The sequence below is a fragment of the Erythrolamprus reginae genome, chromosome Z, assembly GCF_031021105.1.
Source record: "Erythrolamprus reginae isolate rEryReg1 chromosome Z, rEryReg1.hap1, whole genome shotgun sequence".
In the NCBI taxonomy this organism is placed as follows: domain Eukaryota; kingdom Metazoa; phylum Chordata; class Lepidosauria; order Squamata; family Dipsadidae; genus Erythrolamprus; species Erythrolamprus reginae.
The window spans coordinates 133,894,137-133,915,181 of NC_091963.1; the positions used below are offsets into that span (position 1 = coordinate 133,894,137).

At 42.0% G+C, this 21,045-nt stretch overlaps 1 protein-coding gene across 1 annotated transcript; it reads right to left on the bottom strand.

Annotated features, from left to right (window-relative positions):
• Positions 1–9,187: 9,187 nt before the first annotated feature.
• Positions 9,188–20,832, bottom strand: LOC139155014 (sulfotransferase 2B1-like). Its single transcript, XM_070730198.1, has 6 exons — positions 20,604–20,832; positions 17,354–17,562; positions 16,083–16,209; positions 15,890–15,984; positions 10,609–10,789; positions 9,188–9,303 (listed from the first exon to the last, which is right to left on the bottom strand). The coding sequence occupies exons 1-6, from the start codon at positions 20,737–20,739 to the stop codon at positions 9,188–9,190; spliced, it is 864 nt and encodes a 287-aa protein (XP_070586299.1). The 5' UTR covers positions 20,740–20,832.
• Positions 20,833–21,045: the final 213 nt, after the last annotated feature.

Consider the following 21,045-nt stretch of genomic DNA (forward strand, 5'->3'; position numbering starts at 1 on the left):
CCCCCCGCACCTTTTTTAATGTATGTGATATGTACCACAGTGTGAAAAGGGTGGGGGGACTGCAAGCCCAAATCCTTGGCTTTCATCTTGACTCTTTTTTTAAGACCACCACATTTGGTGCTCCATTCCATCATAAAAAATGTGATGTCAAAGAAAATGGGAATAAGATACAGTGGTACCTCTACTTAAGAACTTTCCTAGATAAGAACCAGGTGTTCAAGATTTTTTTTGTCTCTACTTAAGAACCATTTTCTACTTAAGAACCATTTTCTACTTAAGAACCCGAGGCCGGAAAAATTTCCCAGGAAATATGAGAGCAGCACGAAGGCCCGGCCAGTTTCCTGCCATTCTCCCTTTAATACCAGCCATCTCGGGCTTTTCTGGGCTGCCAGAGGAGCCTTTTTGTGGCGCTTAAGGAGGCTTTGGCAGTCCAGAGCGAACAAAGCATTTTCCTTTCTCCAGAGGGAATAAACCTCTGCCAGCGCCCAGAGAAAAGAAATACTCCCTTCACTCTGGATAGGGACTGTCCACCTCCTCTTCTTCCTCCTCCTCCTCCGAGCTTTTATTTCTTTCCTAATGGTTTTGCATGCATTATTTGCTTTTACATTGATTCCTATGGGAAAAATTGCTTCTACTTACAAACTTTTCTAACCTGGTCACAGAACGAATTAAGTTCTTAAGTAGAGGTACCACTGTATTGGACAAAAGGGAAAATGGATTTAGCACTCTTCATTTGCCTTTTCTTCTGCAAAAGCAGTGAAGATTCCCAGCTATCAATAGAAGATAATGTTTGTAGCTGAGGATTGAACGGCAGGGGGCCCTTGGTGCTCTCTGAGCTTGGTTTATTTTTTTTGTGGACATTTAATTGCCCAACTAGGTAACTTCATCAATGTTAGAAGGGAGCGGGGTTTACTCTCTCTTTATATACAAGCCCTGTCTGTAATGGTGGGAATATTCTTGGTGGTTGCTTGATTGGATTTTGTTCTCTGCAAGAAAACAACCAAGCTCAACAAAAACCAAGGACCCCCCTGTCACATTCTGTCTCTTACATACTACATTTACACGCAAACACACACACAAGCAAACATGTGCCTTCCCCCTACCCCACACAGAGAAAGCCTAGTCATCCTTCCTAGATAGAACTCTGCAGACTCAGTTTTTCAATGACAACCCCCCTACTCAGTTCAGAATTAAGGTTCCTTATAACAGCTCCATGGAGAATTGTTTATGGATAAACTCTACGCACAAGCTATGCTGGGCGTTTGGAGATCCTGATAAAAATATATATATCTTCCCAAAACTCAAGGGGACCATTGCAAGTACAAAATTAATCTACCAGCTCTATGGCTGTAGGCTTTTTGCTTTAAAAGTTTTATATAATGCCCTTCCACTAGTCTCCCAGAACAATTGATAAAATATTATTTTACTCCCACCCACTCACCAATGTGGTATAATGAATGATAGTTGAAATAATCTGGCATCAAAAAGATAGAAGTGATCCCAGATTTGGCCCTCTGGGTTTTTGGCTGCTTGAAATAACACATTTGAAATCTGATTGAACTGGCAGATCAACCCAACTTCAAAAAAAACAAAGGGCAGCCTTTTTTTGCTAACTGATAGCGTGCCAGATATTCCCATGTGAAACCTCCTGTGTGTTCTTCATATATTTCTCACTGCTTCTCTGCAGATGTCTCTTCTTCCATTACGAGTGAACTAGTCCTGATGTTCACAAACACTTGGGTGGGAATCATATCTGCGGTTCATTCCATCACAATTCTGTCACAACTCTCCACCATAAGCTCAATCCTCTTTGAGTATCATATCTATTGGTCACTCCACCCCAACCCTCTCCCTGTTAAATACTCGTCCTGTTCACACATCTGAATTTAGTGCTGCAAGTGAAAATGGGACTTCCCGAGGTGGTGTTTGATGCAGCTCGAAGGTCCATTAACTAAACACATTTTTAAATGCCAAAGCAGTGGTAAGAGCTCTTGCTTTGGAAGCAAGTCGATTTCAGACTTTCACCTCTGTTTTAAAACTAGATTGAACTGAAGGCAGATCTGGTTTTGCAAACCAATCCCTGGGTAATAAGCACATGAAGATCTCCTCAAGGGTTTTAAAATTCATTCATAATTTCCTTTCCTCAAAGAATTGCAAAAAATTGTTCCAGTCTTTCAGAAATCCTACTGGCATGGATTGGAAGCACTTGAGTTTTACTAGTTGATATACAGTATTGGGAAGATAATAAATCAAACATTTATTTTCTCAATGCTGTATATCAACTAGTAACACTCAAGTGCTTCCTAGATGATTTTATATCGGGCATTTGCTGATGATATTTAAAAAGAAAAACTGATCCCCAAATCTACGATCACTTCTGCATGAAAAGAAGCAAGGATCTGGGATGACTTCTTAGCGATCTCTGTGTCAATCTTACTTCCATCAAAAGCTGTGGTTATCTAGGGATTGTGAGGTTTTTTCCATCAGTTTCCTAGTTTGGGGGGACACAAAACAGACAAAGCAAATTCCATAACTTATGGATTAAATAATCAATGGTGACCTTGGTAAGTCACCAAAGTTTCACTGCATTTGAATCCAATGGACGATTTTTCCATTCCTGCCTCAGAATTAGAAATTGGGTTGGATGAACATCTAAAGATCCAAATTTGAATTCTCATCCCATCTCAGGGTTCATTGGTGACTTCAGACCAGTTGCGTTTCTCAGCCTAACCCAGTGCTTCTCAAAAAGTGGGACAGGACCACCACCCCCAGGAGGTAGAGTGATGCCAGCGGGGCACAGGACCCCAGGGAATATGGGGGGGTTGCCGCAGGGAATATAAGCTTTTTGCACCGAATAATAGCTCACAGCACAGAGCAAGAGATATGAAGTGCAGATAATAAATCCTTAAGACACACCATGGAAAAATATTTAACAGGGATGAAAAGAAAGGAGGAGAGAGACGGAGATAATGAGACAAACCTAAGTCTCCCGAAAGCTAAGATGAGGAAATATGAAGAAGCATATGTAGCACTTGGCTTCACTGTGACTATGGTGGGAGACTAGGAAAGGCCGATAGGTTTACTGTGTCTAAAAATGTTGGCAGCGGACAGCATGAAAAAAAAAATTAAAAATAAATTAAACACATTACACCCCAACCATGCTGATAAGCTGCTTGGGTTTTTCATCAAAAACATGCCAAATATTGCAAACAATTGTCCCAGTGGAGACTTGGCGTCATGCAAAATTTTTATTTCTTCCTAAAATGTGGCGTAACAGAAAATAATGGAGAAGCACTGGCCTAACCTATCTCAAACAAGGATAAAACCTGGGTGGGCTGCTATGGGTTCACCCAGGTTGGGGAGAATATGTAGTTAATATTATGGCCAGTTATCCCACCCCTAGCTGACGCCTCCCACCCAAGCCTGCCTTTCCCAGGACTCTCCACACGGTCCATTTTGGATGCGAGGTAAGAGCAGAGCCCGCAAAGAGGCTCAGAAAGGGAGGAAAATTGGCCTCTAGAGGGCTCCAGAGAGCCTCCAGAGCCTGGGGGAGGCAGTTTTCACCATCCTTGAAGCCTCCGGAGCCTGGGGAAGACGTTGCGCTGGTGCCCTGCTTCTCTCGACAGCTCCGAGGAAGCTTTGGCTTTTGAAAGTTTTCGGCCGTTGCTGAAATTTTCGAAGCCCGTCCCTGGATAAATCGCCTTGAATTTGGTAGAATGACTGGTGGAAATGTAACAGATGAACAAAGCAGGGGTATTAGGTACAGTACAGTTGTACAACTGTAGTGCAAACACTGATATTCATCTAAGACAAGATCTTTTCTGAAGGCCAGGGAACCGCTTCTGAAGATGTCTAGGTTTAACTGAGTAAATCCGTCGAGTAAACTGGTCCCAAAATGCAAGGCCGAGATTAGAAACTTAATTTTGATTATTCCTTATTACTATTCGTTCTGCCCATCCACAGAGTATATATGCTCTAGCCTTCCAGCACATTGGGATTCACAGCAATTTAATTGCCTCGTGAAGATCTGGCAGGAGTTGCTTTTCCAACATTAAAAAAAGGGAAGCACCTGGTGGATTTCGAGATTTACATTCTGCAGAACAGAAATAAATGGTTAGAGTGACCTTATTAAGCACCGCTCCCATGAGGCTAGTCATTTCCTGGTGCAAAAAGCAAGAACTGAGAAACTGGGCCATCAGAAATAATTATGTGTAAAGCTGTTACCCCATAAGACAGAATTACCGGAGGAAAAAAGAATTAAGTATGAATCAGCCTAAGATTTAGCCAGCAGGAAAATCCATAAAGATGGATTCTGCTGCCCTCTTGTGAAACTTGTTCCTAATGAGAGCTCTGGACTCTGAAAGTGGATATTGAATTCGGTATTGTTCTCTAAGACAGTGATTTTTAACCTTTTTTGAGCCGCTCTCTCTCTTCCTCCCTTTTGCTCTATTTCTCTCTCCCTCCCTCTTTCTCTCCCTTCTTTCTCTCTCCGTCCCTCTTTCTTTCTCTTCCTTCCTTCCTCTTTTTCTCTTCCTTCCTTTCTCTTCCTTCCTTTCTCTTTCTCTCTCCCTCCCTCCCTCCCTCTATGTCTCTCTCTCCTTCCCTCCCTCTTTTTTTTTCTCTCTCTTGCTTTCTTTCTCTCTCTTTCTCTCTCTCTCTTGCTTTCTTTCTCTTGTTCTCTTTCTCTCTCTTGCTTTCTCTCTCTCTCTTGTTCTCTCTCTCTCTCTTGTTCTCTTTCTCTCTCTCTGTCTTGCTTTCTCTCTCTGAGCTTCGCGGCACACCTGACCATGTCTCACGGCACACTAGTGTGCCACGGCACACTGGTTGAAAAACACTGCTCTAAGAGGCAGAAACACTCAGGCACAACTGCATCTTAGAAAGATGCTCAAGTGACAGGAGGAAAGAGGAAGTCATATAATGGCAGTGGTGGGCTCCTACAGGTATGATCAGGTACGCTGCACCAGTAGCAAAATTTTGATTTTTTTTTCCCCCCTTCTGGGCTCCAGGTATCACAGTAAATGAGGTTGAATATAATTTTAGTAGAGCTGTGTGTGCGTGTGTGTACATACACTTTATATAGTAGAACAGTGTTTCCCTACATGAGCCGGGGTAGAGTGCTGTACTGCAGGCCACTGAAGCTGACTATAGATCTGAAGGTTAGCGGTTCAAATCTCGTCACCGGCTCAAGGTTGACTCAGCCTTCCATCCTTCCGAGGTGGGTAAAATGTGGACCCGGATTGTGGGGGCAATAGGCTGGCTCTGTTAAAAAGTGCTATTGCTAACATGTTGTAAGCCACCCTGAGTCTAAGGAGAAGGGTGGCATAAAAATTGAATAAATAAATAAATAAATAAACGAACAAATGAACAAATGAACAAATGAACAAATGAACAAACAAACCTTGGCAACTTGAAGATATTTGGACTTCAACTCCCAGAATTCCCCAACATATCTGGACTTCAACTCCCAGAAATGCTGGCTGGGGAATTCTGGGAGTTGAAGTCCAGATATGTTCAGGTTGCCAAGGTTGGGAAACATTGAAGTAGATAATCAGGGTTGGGCTACTGCCCGGACAGAGGAAACGCAGTGGGGTAGCAAAAATGGAGCTCCACCCCAGAACACCCAATTTGCATGGAAAGATGTTGAAACAAAATGCATAAGCCACGCCCACAGCATGGTAGTCAGAATTTTGGTACTCACTTTATAACGGCATCTACTTCTCTAAGCTCCAGTACTGAGACAATTCGGTTTTCCTGTTCCTTACTCTTTATTGAAACCTCCTGATACCCCCAGGAATCTTTCTCAGCATTACCTATTTGGACTTCAACTCCCAGATATTTGGACTTCAACTCCCAGAATTCCCCAGCCAGCAAATGCTGGCTGGGGAATTCTGGGAGTTGAAGTCCAGATATTTTCAAGTTGCCAAAGTTGGGAAACACTGCTCTAAGTAATGGGTGTAACTAGTGAAGGGCCGCTGGTCTTACCTCCGACCGATGCGCCCGCCGAGGCCGTCGTGGGTGCAAGTGCACCCAACGGGCACGTTGATAAGAGATTTGACTTCTGCCATGTGCAGAAAGCAAAATCTCATGTGAGGACGTGCACATGAGTGAGATTTTGGCAATTTTTGGCGATATTTTTGCATCCGCACATGCACAGAAGTAAAAAATTGCCCAAAACTGCCAAAATCTCACGCGAGCACCCTCGCACAAGATTTCACCTGCTGTGCATATGCAGAAGCCAAATGTTGCACGGAGATGCATCAGGGGTGCGCAGCTGCACAGGCATCCCGGAGATTCCTATCGGAACAGAGCACCAGAGCGCACTGGCTGCTGCCCAACACTGGGTGTAACATTGTCAGTCCCAGGATGACATATATCTCCTAAACCAGGATGGTGAACCTATGGTACATGTGCCACACAAGTGGCACACGGGCGCCATAGTAGTGGACACGCAAGCTCAGGTCCGGCATGCACCAGCTGATTTTTGGGCCTTCTTGGCCCCTAGGAGTCGGGAAACAGTCTGTTTTCAGCTCCAAGGGGGTGGGTAGGCTCTTTGTGTCCTCTCTCCAGGCTCCTAGAAAGGCTCTGAAGACTGGGGAGAGCAAAAAAAATGGGACTTCCAGGCAGCAAAGGGGTGGTTTCTGGCTTTTGTAGGGTGGAGAACAGTAGCGGGTTGCTACATGTACCGTAAAGGATACCGCACCAGTAGCAATCGCTGCACTGCACGAACAGATTCAATCATCTTGCGTGGTTTCGCTTCTGTGCATGTTCAGGAAGCAAAGTCTCGTGAGTGGACACAATGCGATTGCGGTGAATTTTTTGCTTCCACGCACACAATTCAAAGTGTTGGTTATGATCTATAAAGCCCTACATGGCACAGGACCAGACTATCTCCGAGACCGCCTTCTGCTGCATGAATCCCAGCGACCAGTGAGGTCCCACAGAGTCGGCCTTCTCCAGGTCTCGTCGACCAGACAATGTCACTTGGTGGGGCATAGGGGAAGAGCCTTCTCTGTTGGGGGCCCGGGCCTCTGGAATCAACTCCCCCCAGAGATCCGCACTGCCCCCACCCTCCTCGCCTTCTGAAAGAGCCTAAAAACTCATCTTTGTTGCAAGGCCAGGGGTCACTAGATCTTTCCCCCCTGTCCAATGAATGTTCTTAGTATGATTTTATTGAATTAATGTTAATGAAAGTTTTTAAAGTTAGAATTTTTAAAGATTATTTTTATGTATTTTAATTGGATTAATTGTCCCATTGTCTCTTTGTATATGCTGTGAGCCACCCCAAGTTCTCAGAGAGGGGCGGCATACAAATCCAATTAAATAAATAAATAAAATAAATAAAATAAAATCACACGTACATGTGCATCCTCTCAAGGGATTTTGCTTTCTGCACATGTGCAGAAGAAAAAACACACTGGGAAGCACATGCGTGCATGCAAGCTAACCAAAGCTGCATGCACAGCGCACCAGTAGCAGTAGTAATTAGTGTTGGACGAACCGAACTTGCAAAGTTCAGGCTCGTGCCGAACTTTGTAGTGTTTGGCATGCTGAACCCGAACCCAAACTTTTTAAAAAGTTCGGGTTCAGTGTTCGCTTGAACACCACGAAGCGCCTCCGCTTGGGACGAGAGTGGGGAATCCCATCGTGGGATTCCCCACCTCCTTTTGCTTCCGGGGGCGGGACTTTGACGTCATGGAGACTCCTTCCTGACCAACCGAAACGGAGAGAAAGGAGTCTCATGACGTCAAAGCCTCGCCCCCGGAATCCATCGTGGGATTCCCCACCTCCTTTTGCTTGCAGCGCCGCTGCGGCATCCTTTTCTGTAAAAATAAAAGGAAGCAAAAGGAGGTGGAGAATCCCCCACCTCCTCGTTTATTTTTACGGAAAAGGGCGCCGCAGCAGCGCTGCAGCTGTTCTGGTTCTGCAAACTCACCCAAACTTCATGGCAAAGTTCAGTCGAACTCGCCAAACCTGAACTTCGTTGGGTTCACCCAACACTAGGGGTAATAAGAATCTGCCCCAGTGGTGAAGGCTCTGGAACCTGGGGAGGGGAGGCTTTCCGGTCCAACCAAAAGTTGGCGAATGGGCCATTTCTGGCCTCCAGAGGGCCTTGCGGGGGATTGTACCATTGAATTATGGGTGTGGGCACACACAAACGACAACTCCCCTCCCATGCTCCCCCCCCCCCGTGGCACGTACACCAAAAAAGCTTTGTCCTTACTGCCCTGAACCATGGGTATGTCCTGTCCCGCCAAGAATACTTTCAAAATTTACCCCTGAATTGTAAAGTCTATTTAACTAAAATCCACATTCTCAAATATATAAGGAGTAAGGAGTTAATTGCTTGACGTTAGTATTTCCATTCTTCCCCTCAATTAGCTCACTTCTTTTATCTGACGTCTCCTCTTTTTGTGGAGCACAGCTCCTACATACCGATCTAATACTAACCAAGTGTTACCCTTGACTTAATGAAAGTGGCTCCAACCCTGCTTTACTTTAAATACCTGGTCTGTCCTTGGTCTCCTGTTGGGGCAGAGTCAAGATGTGGTGGCCTATTACCATGACAAAGGAGCAGAACTGTCATGGCAACAGGAAATGTTCGGCTTATTCCCTGAAGTTCTACCCCAGGTGGCCACAGCTACAGATAATGGAGTCAGCCGTATCTCCCCAGGATAACAGGAATCAAAAACCCAGGATGAATTGAGGAGCAGATCTGTTCACCTGTGCTTCTTTAAAATAAAGAAGCGTTGATTGCCTGGCTTTATTTATTATATTATATTTACAATGCAATTTCCATCAGGGATAGGGGGGGTTCACAGAGAGTAGGTTAGTCTTCCATCCAGGCACTAACCAAATTCAGATGTGCTTGATTTCAGCAACATGTTCAGCACCATGTAGGTTCAAAACCGTGTCTTGAGACTTAAGATATCAGCATTATAGTTTGGTTACCTCTGGGATTTTAATCCACCCCATCCCACGTATTCCTGAGATCTAACTTCCTGGCCTTAATAATTGTCATCTCCTACTTTCGTTCTCCCACGAAATTCAGGAGAACCCTCTGAATAACTTCTCTTACTGCCCAGAGATGTCCCCATTAATCTACAACATCTTGCACTAGACAATGACTATCCTGGTAAGTCACTACTCAGTCCAGTAATGGAGGGAAACAACTGGAAAAAAGGCAAATTTATTTCTTGTCCCAGGGAAAAGTGACACTTAAATCTTGTAGATGCTCATGGTAGACTTGATCAAAATATTCACTTTGTTCCTTGGTCAGGTGATTCTTCCAATCTCCAGAAATCCCTAGAAACCAAAAACAAAATAATTAGAGCCAGGCATGGTAGGGGAAGTATTCTACGGTATTTACCAAAAATAATTTGCCCTGAAATATAAGAGTGTAATCTTAAATTGACTAAGAATACAAAAATAGAGATAGACAATATTTTTCTGAATAATCTTAATTTGGAGGGAGATTATTATCTTAAAATTAGGGTTATTTCACTTTGGGATAAATATAGATTCTTCTTGTAGCTCTTAAAAAATATTAAGCAAGGAGGGCTGTTCTTGAAATTTTAATTTTAATGTTTGGATTTCTAAATTATTGGGGGGGTTTCTTCTACATGGAGGAAATTTATTCAGAAATCATACTTCTGTATTGTATTCTACATGCAATATAGAAATTCCAGTTCTATATCAGTGCCTATCACTTGGCCCTTGATATACATTCTTAAGAATGATGCTATCAAGATTACTTTGTTGCTGTGTATTATCTATGCAGATATCAAATATAAAAAACCAAATGATCAAACCATTAAAGGAAAAGATTCATGTGTCAATTTTCTTAACTATTACAGTTAAGTATAACAAACTATAAAACTAGGAATCAAGGTCTCCACCCTTCTAGTCCTACTGACTAGGGATACCTTGAAGAGTTGAATCCCTGATTTCCAAGAAAAACATTGTGTCACTAGGTAGATCAATCGGAGCCAAATTGTTGATCAACACCAGCTGCAAAGCTGTGAATACAGTCCTTGGGACAAACTAATTTGTTGACTAGAGAATGACAGAAGGCCTGACTATGTAATGTTAATACCTGTGTGTCCCATTATAATTAATACACTATATTTTAAAGTGTTTTTTTTTTCACCAACCTGGTCCTCTGCAGACAAGCCAAACCTCAACCCCCAGAATTGTGAGTCCTAAGAGCTCCAAAGCAAGAGAATCAGGCTGAATAAAGCTAATCTTGAAAATCATTCGATTTCAACACAGGATATGAACACAGTGGCATAAATGAGAATGTGATAAAATATTTCAGAAAGGAGCTGAGGGAACTGGAAGGACAGGGGAGGATCCTACCAGGTCTTACAGCTCAAAATCCCTGTAGCTGGAAAGCAATGAGGTTGGGATTTGGTGGCATCCTTGTAAATAATATACCCAACGTTGGCCATCTCTGGGTTTGTGGGACATCAGCTCTCAGAAACCCATTGTCTGCATGGCCAGTGATAAGAATTCTGAACGTTGAAGTCCATACCCCTGAAAATGGCCAAGGTTGGGAACCACTGCCTTAAAAGACCTCCGTGGTTGAGGCAAATCCAGATGGCAAATTACCTTTGCGAAGGAAAGCACTCTTTTTTTGGTTCATGATGAACTTCGGCGTGAGAGAGAAGTTAGACATCTTATTGCTCTTCATGCATTCAAAGGAGGCATTTGCAACCACAGAGTCAATGGCGGCATCGTCCAAGTCTTTGCCTAAGAACTGGCTGATACGAACAACGCTCCCTCGGAGATCCTGGAGAACAACCAGACAAGACAGCCTGAAAACCACGCTGGATGGCACACACATTATTATTATTATTATTATTATTATTATTATTATTAATAATTGGATTTGTATGCCGCCCCTCTCCGTAGACTCGGGGTGGCTAACAACAGTGACAAAAAACAGAATGTAAAAATCCAATATTACAACAGCTAAAAACCCTTGTTATAAAACCAACCATACATACAAACATACCATGCATAAATTGTAGAAGCCTAGGGGGAAAGATTATCTTAATTCCCCCATGCCTGATGGCAGAGGTGGGTTTTGAGGAGCTTACGAAAGGCAAGGAGGGTGGGGGCTATTCTAATCTCTGGGGGGAGTTGGTTCCAGAGGGTCGGGGCCACCACAGAGAAGGCTCTTCCCCTGGGCCCCGCCAACCGACATTGTTTAGTTGACGGGACCCAGAGAAGGCCCACTCTGTGGGACCTAACTGGTCGCTGGGATTCATGCAGCAGAAGGCGGTCCCTGAGATAATCTGGTCCGGTGCCATGAAGGGCTTTATAGGTCATAACCAACACTTTGAATTGTGACATGATGGCATCATTAGTTCTGCTCAGGACAGAATCCGTTTCAAGCTCGGTTTTAACTATCATATTTCTTCCCAAACCATCAATGCCTTTACACCGTTGGAGAAACTCTAATCCAAGGAGGGGAACATTATGCCCCCAGGCCTTCACCACAATATTGTTGTCAGAATGCTTTCTCAATAAAGCATCAACATTCATTAACTAGATTTACACATAGCGCTGAGCAATGTTTAACTGGATGTCTTTTGATCTGCCCCAATGCATTATGCCAACACAACAAGCACAACCAGAACTGGACAAGTTGAGGATTTAGTACAAAGTCAGAAGCCAACCATTCTTTTTTATAGGCGAGCCTATGGCACGGGTGCCACAGGTGGCACGCGGAGCCATATCTGCTGGCACGTGAGCTGTTGCCCTAGCTCAGCTTCAACGGCCAGCTGATTTTTGGCTCACACAGAGATTCGGGGAGGATGGGGGAGGATGCTTTTACCCTCTCCCGGCTCCAGGGAAGCCTTTGGAGCCTGGGGAGGGCAAAACACTGGGCCTACCAGAAGTTGGGAAACAGGCTAAAAAGGGCCCCTGGGGACGAGGGAAGCTGTTTTCACCCTCCCCGGGCATTGAATTATGAGTGTGGGCACTTGCGTATGTGCGTTAGTGGGTGCCCAAGCTTTTTCGGCACCTGAGGATAAAAGGGTTCACCACCGCCTTCTGCTGCACGAATCCCAGCGACCAGTTAGGTCCCACAGAGTTGGCCTTCTCTGGGTCCCGTCGACTAAACAATGTTGTTTGGCGGGACCCAGGGGAAGAGCCTTCTCTGTGGCGGCCCCGGCCCTCTGGAACCAGCTCCCCCTGGAGATTAGAATTGCCCCCACTCTCCCTGTCTTTCGTAAACTCCTTAAAACTCACCTCTGCCGCCAGGCATGGGGGAACTGAGACATCTCCCCTGGGCCTATACAGTTTATGCATGGTATGTTTGTGTGTATATTTTATTTTTAATAAGGTTTTTTTAGTGATTTTTAATTATTAGATTTGTTATACATATTGTTTTGTTGGTCTTGTGAGCCACCCCGAGTCTGCGAAGAGGGGCAGCATACAAATCTAATAAATAAATAATAATAATAATAATAATAATAATAATAATAATAATAATAATCCCTGCCCTTGGCCATATCTTGACACCATGAATGTGTTAATTCTCCTTTCTGCACTGGAGGACCTAGCCAGTCACTATCATCTCTTTTTCATTACAGCATGGATTATAAAGTGCTTATTATTATGGCCACCACTGTTTTATAGAGACAAACATTTGGATCATAGAGATTCAGTCATCTTCATTCCCTTCTTAACTGGTAAGGTATCATATTAAATGGACCATTGAATTGTACATGTATTAAGACTTGGCATTTCTATAACATATTCCTGTATAAACATACATAGTGCAATAGAAGAGAATATATCTCAGGTTTGAACTACCATGCAGAGGTCTTAAGTGCTTGCTGAGCTTGGTTGTTTGCTTACAGTTTTATTGCCCAACTAGGTAACATCATCATTGTTATCAGCAGAAAACTCCATGTGGAAGATATTTGCTAGTTAGGTAATGAAATGTTTCCAAGGAAACAATCAAGTTCAGAGAGAACCAAGAACTTGATACACGGTACATATACCTCTATGACAAAATTAATCATAAACTTATATGGTTTCATCTAACTAAAAAAAAAAAAACAACCCACACCAAACCTAGGTGATGTGATCAGTTTTTGGTTCAATCTTTTATGGGAACAAAGAAAATTTAAAAAAATTAAAATTAAAAAAATTAAATTAAAAAACGAAGAAAACCGAGTAGTTAATGAACGGAACTCACTATCTGACTCTGTAGTATCATCACCAAACCCCCAAAACTTTACCCTTAGACTATCCACTGTTGACCTCTCCCGATTCCTAAGAGGTCAGTAAGGGGCATGCATAAGTGCACCAGAGGGCCTTCCGTCCCCTGTCCTTTTGTTTCTCTCTTACTAGCATCATGTATATAAACATTGTTATATCTTTGCATACTACCAATGCATACTTGAATGAAAGAATAGAATAGAATAGAACAGAACAGAACTAATTGCCCTGTGGTTGAATTAGCCCTGGCTTTGATTGCTGTGAGAACCCAGGCATTCAAAGCAGTGTTCCCTCTAATTTTTTTTTTGGGGGGGGGGGGGCAGAAAAGTATAGTGTCTGAGTGGCAGTCCCTTTGGGACTGGGCGGCACAGAAAAAATAAATAAATAAATAAATAAACAAACAAATAAAAAACCCACCCTGTTTTGCCTCAGAGAATTTCAAAATAAAATACTGTGTGTCTATAACAGTGAGCTCATAATAGGGCAACTCTATCAATATCAAAATGCCACTTAAATAGTTGAGCTAGTTTCAAACTAGATTTTGATTTTCTTTCTCTCTTCCCAACTCCCATTCTTTTTCTTTCTCTTTTCCTTCCTCTCTTTTTTCTATCTGTTTCTCTCTCTTCCTCTCTTCCTCTCTCTCTCCTTCCCTCTCACTCTTTCCCTCTCGGCTTCTGGGCAGGTTTGGAAAACTCTGAGTTGATGATGATTTTTAAGTGAGCAATTGCTCACTGCTCAGCTTAGAGGGAACTATGATTCAAAGGTACTGTGATTACTGAGCGAACAAGAAAACTGTACTCATAAATATATTTTGCTTGAAAACTAGCAAATAATATACTGTTATTTATGGACATTATAAGCTGTCCAAAGTCACTTGATAGTGAGTAGATAAATAATCACTCATAAACTCAACTTGTGGTCTAGCAGAAAATAAGCTATGTCTTCATGACACAGAGAGGTGGGAAGGTCTCCTCTGTAGACATTTTGCATCTTGGAGACCGTAAAGTATTGAAGGGGTGTGCATACTTACTTACTTACTTACTTACTTACTTACTTACTTACTTACTTACTTACTTACTTACTTACTTACCCCCAGGAGGGCCTTTTCTGTGGTGGCACCGGCTCTATGGAATCAGCTACCTCTGGAGATTTGCAACACCCCCACCCTCCTGGCCTCCCAGAAAGCTGTGGAAACCTGGTTCTTCCAGCAGGCCTGGGGCCATTGAGTAACATCATCTAACACTGGCCTACAAGTAATGAATGTTTTTGTCTTGGGGTTTTAAATTATATTGTTTTTTATATTGTTTTTATCTGTTGTACACCGCCCACAGTCCGCAAGGAGTTGGGAGGCTTATAAATTTAAAATAAATTAAATTAAGTTAAATTACTGTCCCTGTCCTAATGTTCATTTTTATTTGTATCCATTTCATGTATTCATGGTTACCGTATTTTTCGGAGTATAAGACGCACCGGAATATAAGATGTACCTTAGTTTTGGAGAAGGAAAATGGGGTGGAGGGAATCTGCCTACCAAATATTCATCTGGCTAGCATCCTTAGTCTGATCAGATTCAGCACATTATTTTATCCCCTGGTTACGGCTAAAAAAAAACTTATTCAAAGAGAGTAACAGTGGAAGAGCTTGCAAGCTGCTAAGAGCTGGGAATGTCATTAGCACCTGGTTAGGGCTGGAAAGAAACATTCTGAGTAAGTAAAGCCATGAAAAAAAACCCTGCCCAGAATGCTTGGAAAGCATTCTTTGCAGAGAGTAACAATGAAAGAGCTTGCAAGCCGCTAAGAGCTGAGAAAATCATTAGCACCTGGTTAGGGCTAGAAGAAACTTATTCAGAGCAAATAGCACAATGAAAAACCCCCTGCAAAGACTTAGGACTTGGAAAATATTCTTCGTTGAGAGAAACAATAAAAGATCCTGCAAGGTAAGAATTGGGAATACAGTGGTACCTCGACATACGAGTTTAATTCGTGCCAGAGCCAACCTCGTATGTCGATCAATTCGTATCTCGAACCAATGCATTTAGATTTGGCTTTTCGCGCCGAGATAACTGGAAAAGATGGAATTCTTGCGCCACCTAGTGGACGCTCGGCTCGTATCCCGAATTTGAGCTCGGGTGTCGAACAGAAATTTTGCTCGCATCTCAGCTCGTAACTTGGAATACTCGCATGTGGAGCAGCTCGTATCTAGAGGTACTACTGTATTGTTAGCAGCTAGTTAGGGCTGGGGGGAAAAGCTACAATCAGAGTATAAAGTGCGCCTCAATTTTCAGCCTCTTTTAGGGAGTAAAATGGTGTGTCTTCTACTCTACAAAAATACTTATATTTGTTATCTAACACAGGGGTCTCTAACTTTGATCACTTTAAAACTTGTATACTTCAACTCCCAGGGTTCCTGAGCCAGAATTCTGGGAGTTGAAGTCCACAAGTCTTAAAGTTGACATGCTTGACGAAATTTAAAAACAAAAATTAGCCAAGGATTTGTAAAAGAATGAGAGTCATCCCTCCTGATTATCACCAAAGGGGTGATTACCCTCAGAATCTGACCATCTCAGTCAAATCCAGTATTCCCAGTGGTTGTATCCCTGCTCGTAACACCCATAAAATCCAGTTGAACTGACAAGCAAAACAACATAATTAACAACCTCTTGTAACTCCTCGTATGTAATGAAGAAGAAGTTTTCTTTGTCCTTCAAATTCATCCAACCTTTAACATGGTCAAACCAGGATCCAAAAGGCACTGTAATTACAAGAAGAATTAGATGGGAAGATTGAGAGAAACATCGACATATGGGGACGGAAGAAGACAAAAAAATTCTTCTATATCCATTCGCTTACCATCTCCTTTTAGAAAGCCCTCCAGAAATTGATCCAAGGTGCCGGGGTCCTTATAGGGGTTAAACATTGAAGCAAAATGATAGAGAGATACCAAGACGTCTTTGGGGTTCCTGACTGTGTAGATTATCTATGTACAGAAAAATGGGGGATGGTTGGAAGATGTGAAAAAATTAGACATAACATCACTCTATAAACCAAAGTTAGTTAGTTAGTTAGTTAGTTAGTTAGTTAGTTAGTTAGTTAGTCCAATACACAATAATACACAATGAAGGTAATAGAGGACACCTTTGAGGAAACAGAATTAGAGAAAGAATAGAGGAGAGAATATAGGATAAAATAAATCGATGAGAGAATAGAAGAAAGATATGGGGATAGAAGAGAAGATATATGGGATATAGGAGAGACAATAGGACAGGGGGCAGAAGGCACTTTAGAGCCCTTATGCACACCCCTTACTGACCTCTTAGGAATCTGGAGAGGTCAACCGTGGACAGTCTAAGGTGTTTTTTTTTAAAGAAACAATTATTACTATTATTATTATTATTACTGATGGGCAAACCCAACGGTGTTAGGGTTTGGCATGTTCGGACAAACTTTACACAAAATTTGGCCGAACCTGAACCAAACCCAAACTCGAACCCGAACAGGGAATCCCTCCCACAAAAAGATTCTGGGGGTGGAGCTTTACATCACTGGCAGGTTGCTAAGGATGCCAGGGTGATCACTTCCTGGATTCCATTTCGGGTTCGTGTTCGGCATACCGAACACCGCAAAATTCGGTATGGACCCGAATTGTGTGAGTTCGGTTCGCCCATAACTAATTATTATTATTATTTATTAGATTTGTATGCCGCCCCTCTCTGGAGACTCGGAGTGGCTCACAATGACAGAATACACCACACTAGGCCTTAATCGCAACTGTACACAGTCATCCAAGCTGACTAATGGAGCAATACAGGGATGAAATGCTACCGACTCAACACGATTTGTGTGTACCAGTAGTGGCAGCCGCTGGTGGTTCAGCGAATCAGTAGCAGCGGCAACACCAGGCTCCACCCACCTATTTAGATGTCACAATTTTCTTTTTTTTCAATCATCTGTGCATGCGCAAAGCCTTCTCCACATGCGCAGAGGGTGAAAAATCATGTATAATGATGGTGTGGGCATGAGTGAAGCACGCACTTTCGAACCAATAGGGAAGTCCTCCGCTGGAACAATGGTTAGAGTTACAGTAAGATGGAAGTCTGCCGTGATCATAATTTCCCTCCTACCTTAGCTTTGGATTTGAAGAAAGACTTGGCAAAAAGATGGGCAGGCAGGTGGGAGCTAATAATGCGTGGCGATTTGTTGCTCAGAGCTGTCCTGTATCCTGCCACAGTCTCAAACCAGGGACCTCGATCCCAATTGAGTGTGGTTTGGCACCAGGTAGGGTCTCCGTTGCTACGGATGAGGCTTAAAATCTCCAGCATCCACACGGTTCCTTAAAAAAGTCCCCATCATTCCAAGAAAGAAGCGTTTAATCCATCGGAATTCTAGTTACTTTATGTCTTTCAATATATACGTATATATTATAATCATTATTAATTGGATTTCTATGCCGGCCCTCTCCGAAGACTGCATATACATTTGTCTCCCTCCCTTCCTTTTCATTATCAGCAAAAATGTGTTACATATATATGAATATGAAGGTCTTGGTATATTCAGGTTTCTTCCCGTGTAGTTTCAGAACCTTGGTATATTCGGGAAGAAACCTGAATATACCAAGACCCTCATACCTGTACCCGTGAAAATCTACGAAAACACACACACACACATATACAGGTATATCAAAAAAAATAAAGGGAACAATCAAAGAACACATCCTAGATCTGAATGAATGAAATATTCTCATTGAATACTTTGTTCTGTACAAAGTTGAATGTGCAAAACAGCATGTGAAATTGACTGTCAATCAGTGTTGCTTCCTAAGTGGACAGTTTGATTTCACAGAAGTTTGATTTACTTGGAGTTATATTGTGTTGTTTAAGTGTTCCCTTTATTTTTTTTGAGCAGTGTATGTATATGTATACATACATACATACATACATACATACATACATACATATATACAGGTATATGTTTTTTTTCTGTTGGATTCAGCAAAAACATGTGATATATACAGGTAGATATATATATACAGTTTCATATCGTAGATTTTCACGGGTACAGGTATGTAGGTCTTGGCATATTTGAGATTCTTCCCATGTAAGTTTCAGAGAGTCCTCAGCTTGCAGCAGCTGAGCCAACACTCCACACCCACCCACCAGTATTTATAGAGGGATGGCAGCTCAGATCACGCTTTGTTCGCCCGAGCACAAAGCCGAAAGCATCAGCCTTAAGATGATGAGTGGGACCTCGTCGAAACGTCGCCAGGAATCTCTGAAACTTACACAGAAAGAAACTCAAACATGCCAAGACCTACATACATACATATATAATGGCCCATTTTATGACCTTTCTTCCCACAGTTGCTAAGTAAATCACTGCAGTTGTTAAATTAGTAACACAGTTGTTAAGTGAATCTGGCTTCCCCATTGACTTTGCTTGTCAGAAAATCGTAAAGGGTATAACGTATGACCAGTTGGTTAGTGACCATCTGAAGTTTTGACAGATGTATATGTACAACCTGGATCATGTGACAACTTGCAATCACTTAAACACATTTTGATGCTCGGCAATTGGACTACGTTATACCGGCCGCTTGCAGCATCCTGCTGTTGTGTCTTATTTTATGACAATTTTACTGAAAATTAGCATTTACTTCCAGTTTTCGGCAAAACTGGACCACTGATTCACTTAACACCATGTCATTCACAACAGGATCCATTACGATTTGCTTTCGATTACTTGTATATCTCTTAACTCCAGGGTAGAAAACCTTGCTTAGGTGTTTTGATAGCTACCTGTTCTCTTAATATTTACCAAAACCAGGTCAAACATCCAAGATCTGGATGGAATTGCCAAGGCCTAATCAAATCAAAATTAGAAAAGTCTTTTGGTTGACCTATCCAGATGTGTGCAGCAATAGCCACACCACTTAGGGAATTCTGGGAGTAGGAGTCCCATATCTGGGGAAGCCAATGGTGAACTAAGTATATTTTTGATATTTTCCTTCTGTTGTTCCCTCGCTTTGTTAGCTGCAATACGAACACAGCTTCCCAGAAATCTACAGAATCCCAATTATACAATTGCTCGGCTTAATTCTGAACAACAAAAGTGCTTTTCTATATACATAATCTCCTCCTTATCTCAGAAACTACATACAGTAAGTATGTGCATACCTGTAGAGTATGTATATTAATAGTTCTTTTGAGAGAACTAAGAAAATTCCTGTCTATGAAAGCTGACCTCCCTTAGTGTCTAATTCAGTGTTTAACATAGAAACATAGAAGACTGACGGCAGAAAAAGACCTCATGGTCCATCTAGTCTGCCCTTATACTATTTCCTGTATTTTATGTTTATCCCAGGCATGTTTAAATTCAGTTACTGTGGATTTACCAACCACGTCTGCTGGAAGTTTGTTCCAAGGATCTACTACTCTTTCAGTGAAATAATATTTTCTCACGTTGCTTTTGATCTTTCCCCCAACTAACTTCAGATTGTGTCCCCTTGTTCTTGTGTTCACTTTCCTATTAAAAACACTTCCCTCCTGGACCTTATTTAACCCTTTAACATATTTAAATGTTTCGATCATGTCCCCACTTTTCCTTCTGTCCTCCAGACTATACAGATTGAGTTCATGAAGTCTTTCCTGATACGTTTTATGCTTAAGACCTTCCACCATTCTTGTAGCCCGTCTTTGGACCTGTTCAATTTTGTCAATATCTTTTTGTAGGTGAGGTCTCCAGAACTGAACACAGTACTCCAAATGTGGTTTCTCTATCTTGGCAAATTAAGATGCATAGAGTTCACTAAGTCCCAGAATCTCCCCAATCAACCAAGCTGGAGAATTCTGGGAATTGAAGCCCACAAACCTTAAAGTTGTCAAGATTGAAAAACCTTGGCTTGATCTGAAGTTTTCTACATACATCTTTGAGCTTTTAAAAACTATTTATTTCTGTTTAGTAGTAAGGTGGCATGTAAATGCTTCCAAAGGATACCATGCATATTATTATTTAATCTCATGCCATATAATATCATCCATTTGCCCCCCCCCAATCCTGTGCTTTATTCCAAGTTAAAATATTTTAAAATATAAAATATTAAAACAAATTTAAAGGTTTTAACTATTTTTAAATGTCACGTATTAACGTCTAGTGCTGTCTGCTGTTGTTTTTTGTTATTACTTTTCCCCCCTCCCAAAGCAGTGTTTTTTTGAAAAAATGTTTTGCTGTTACTAAAGGTTAGATCCCATATGGAAACTAAATTGAACACTAATTCTATTTTTCCTTTAAAAAATAACACACCAAATATATTCCACTTGCTATCACCCTGTAATCTGAAGCATTTTCCCTCCCCCCAAGTAGCTCAAAAAATTCTACCTGATTTCTGATAAGTGACATTGAAAATATCGTCATCTCGGACTTGGAAATCCTTTTCTACCATCTGCAACACAGATTCCGCATAGATGATTTGAGGAAAACTGATCCCTTTATATTGGAAATACTCTTTGAACATCGTGAGGCCCGGCAGATAACAGGAAAGGTCTGAAAATAAGTGTGAAACTTGGCGGCAGAACCAAATTCAAAGGATTCTTCCTTTCAGGCAGGAGAATTAGTTGTGTTCTCTGAAAATGGGAAAAGATTTATGAACAATTGACAATGAGAAAGAGAAGGAGCAGCGGCATGGAGTGGCAGACAGAAAATTGGTACTGAAATCGTCTTGGTTCACGGTCTATTTGCTACTTTAAGAAGCGGTGTGGGGGGGATCTTCCAAACCTTCCAGATATGTCCAATTACAGCTATAACAGCCAGAAATTCAATT

What these genes read in the sequence shown, in the direction of transcription:
- LOC139155014 (XM_070730198.1), bottom strand. Translation starts at nt 20,739, where the DNA reads ATGTTCAAAGAGTATTTCCAATATAAAGGGATCAGTTTTCCTCAAATC. An exon ending in TCTTCAAATCCAAAGCTAAG is followed by an intron (nt 16,210 to 17,353) that starts GTAGGAGGGAAA and finishes TTCTGTACATAG; the next exon opens with ATAATCTACACAGTCAGGAA. An exon ending in GAGTGCTTTCCTTCGCAAAG is followed by an intron (nt 9,304 to 10,608) that starts GTAATTTGCCAT and finishes TTTGGTTTCTAG; the next exon opens with GGATTTCTGGAGATTGGAAG.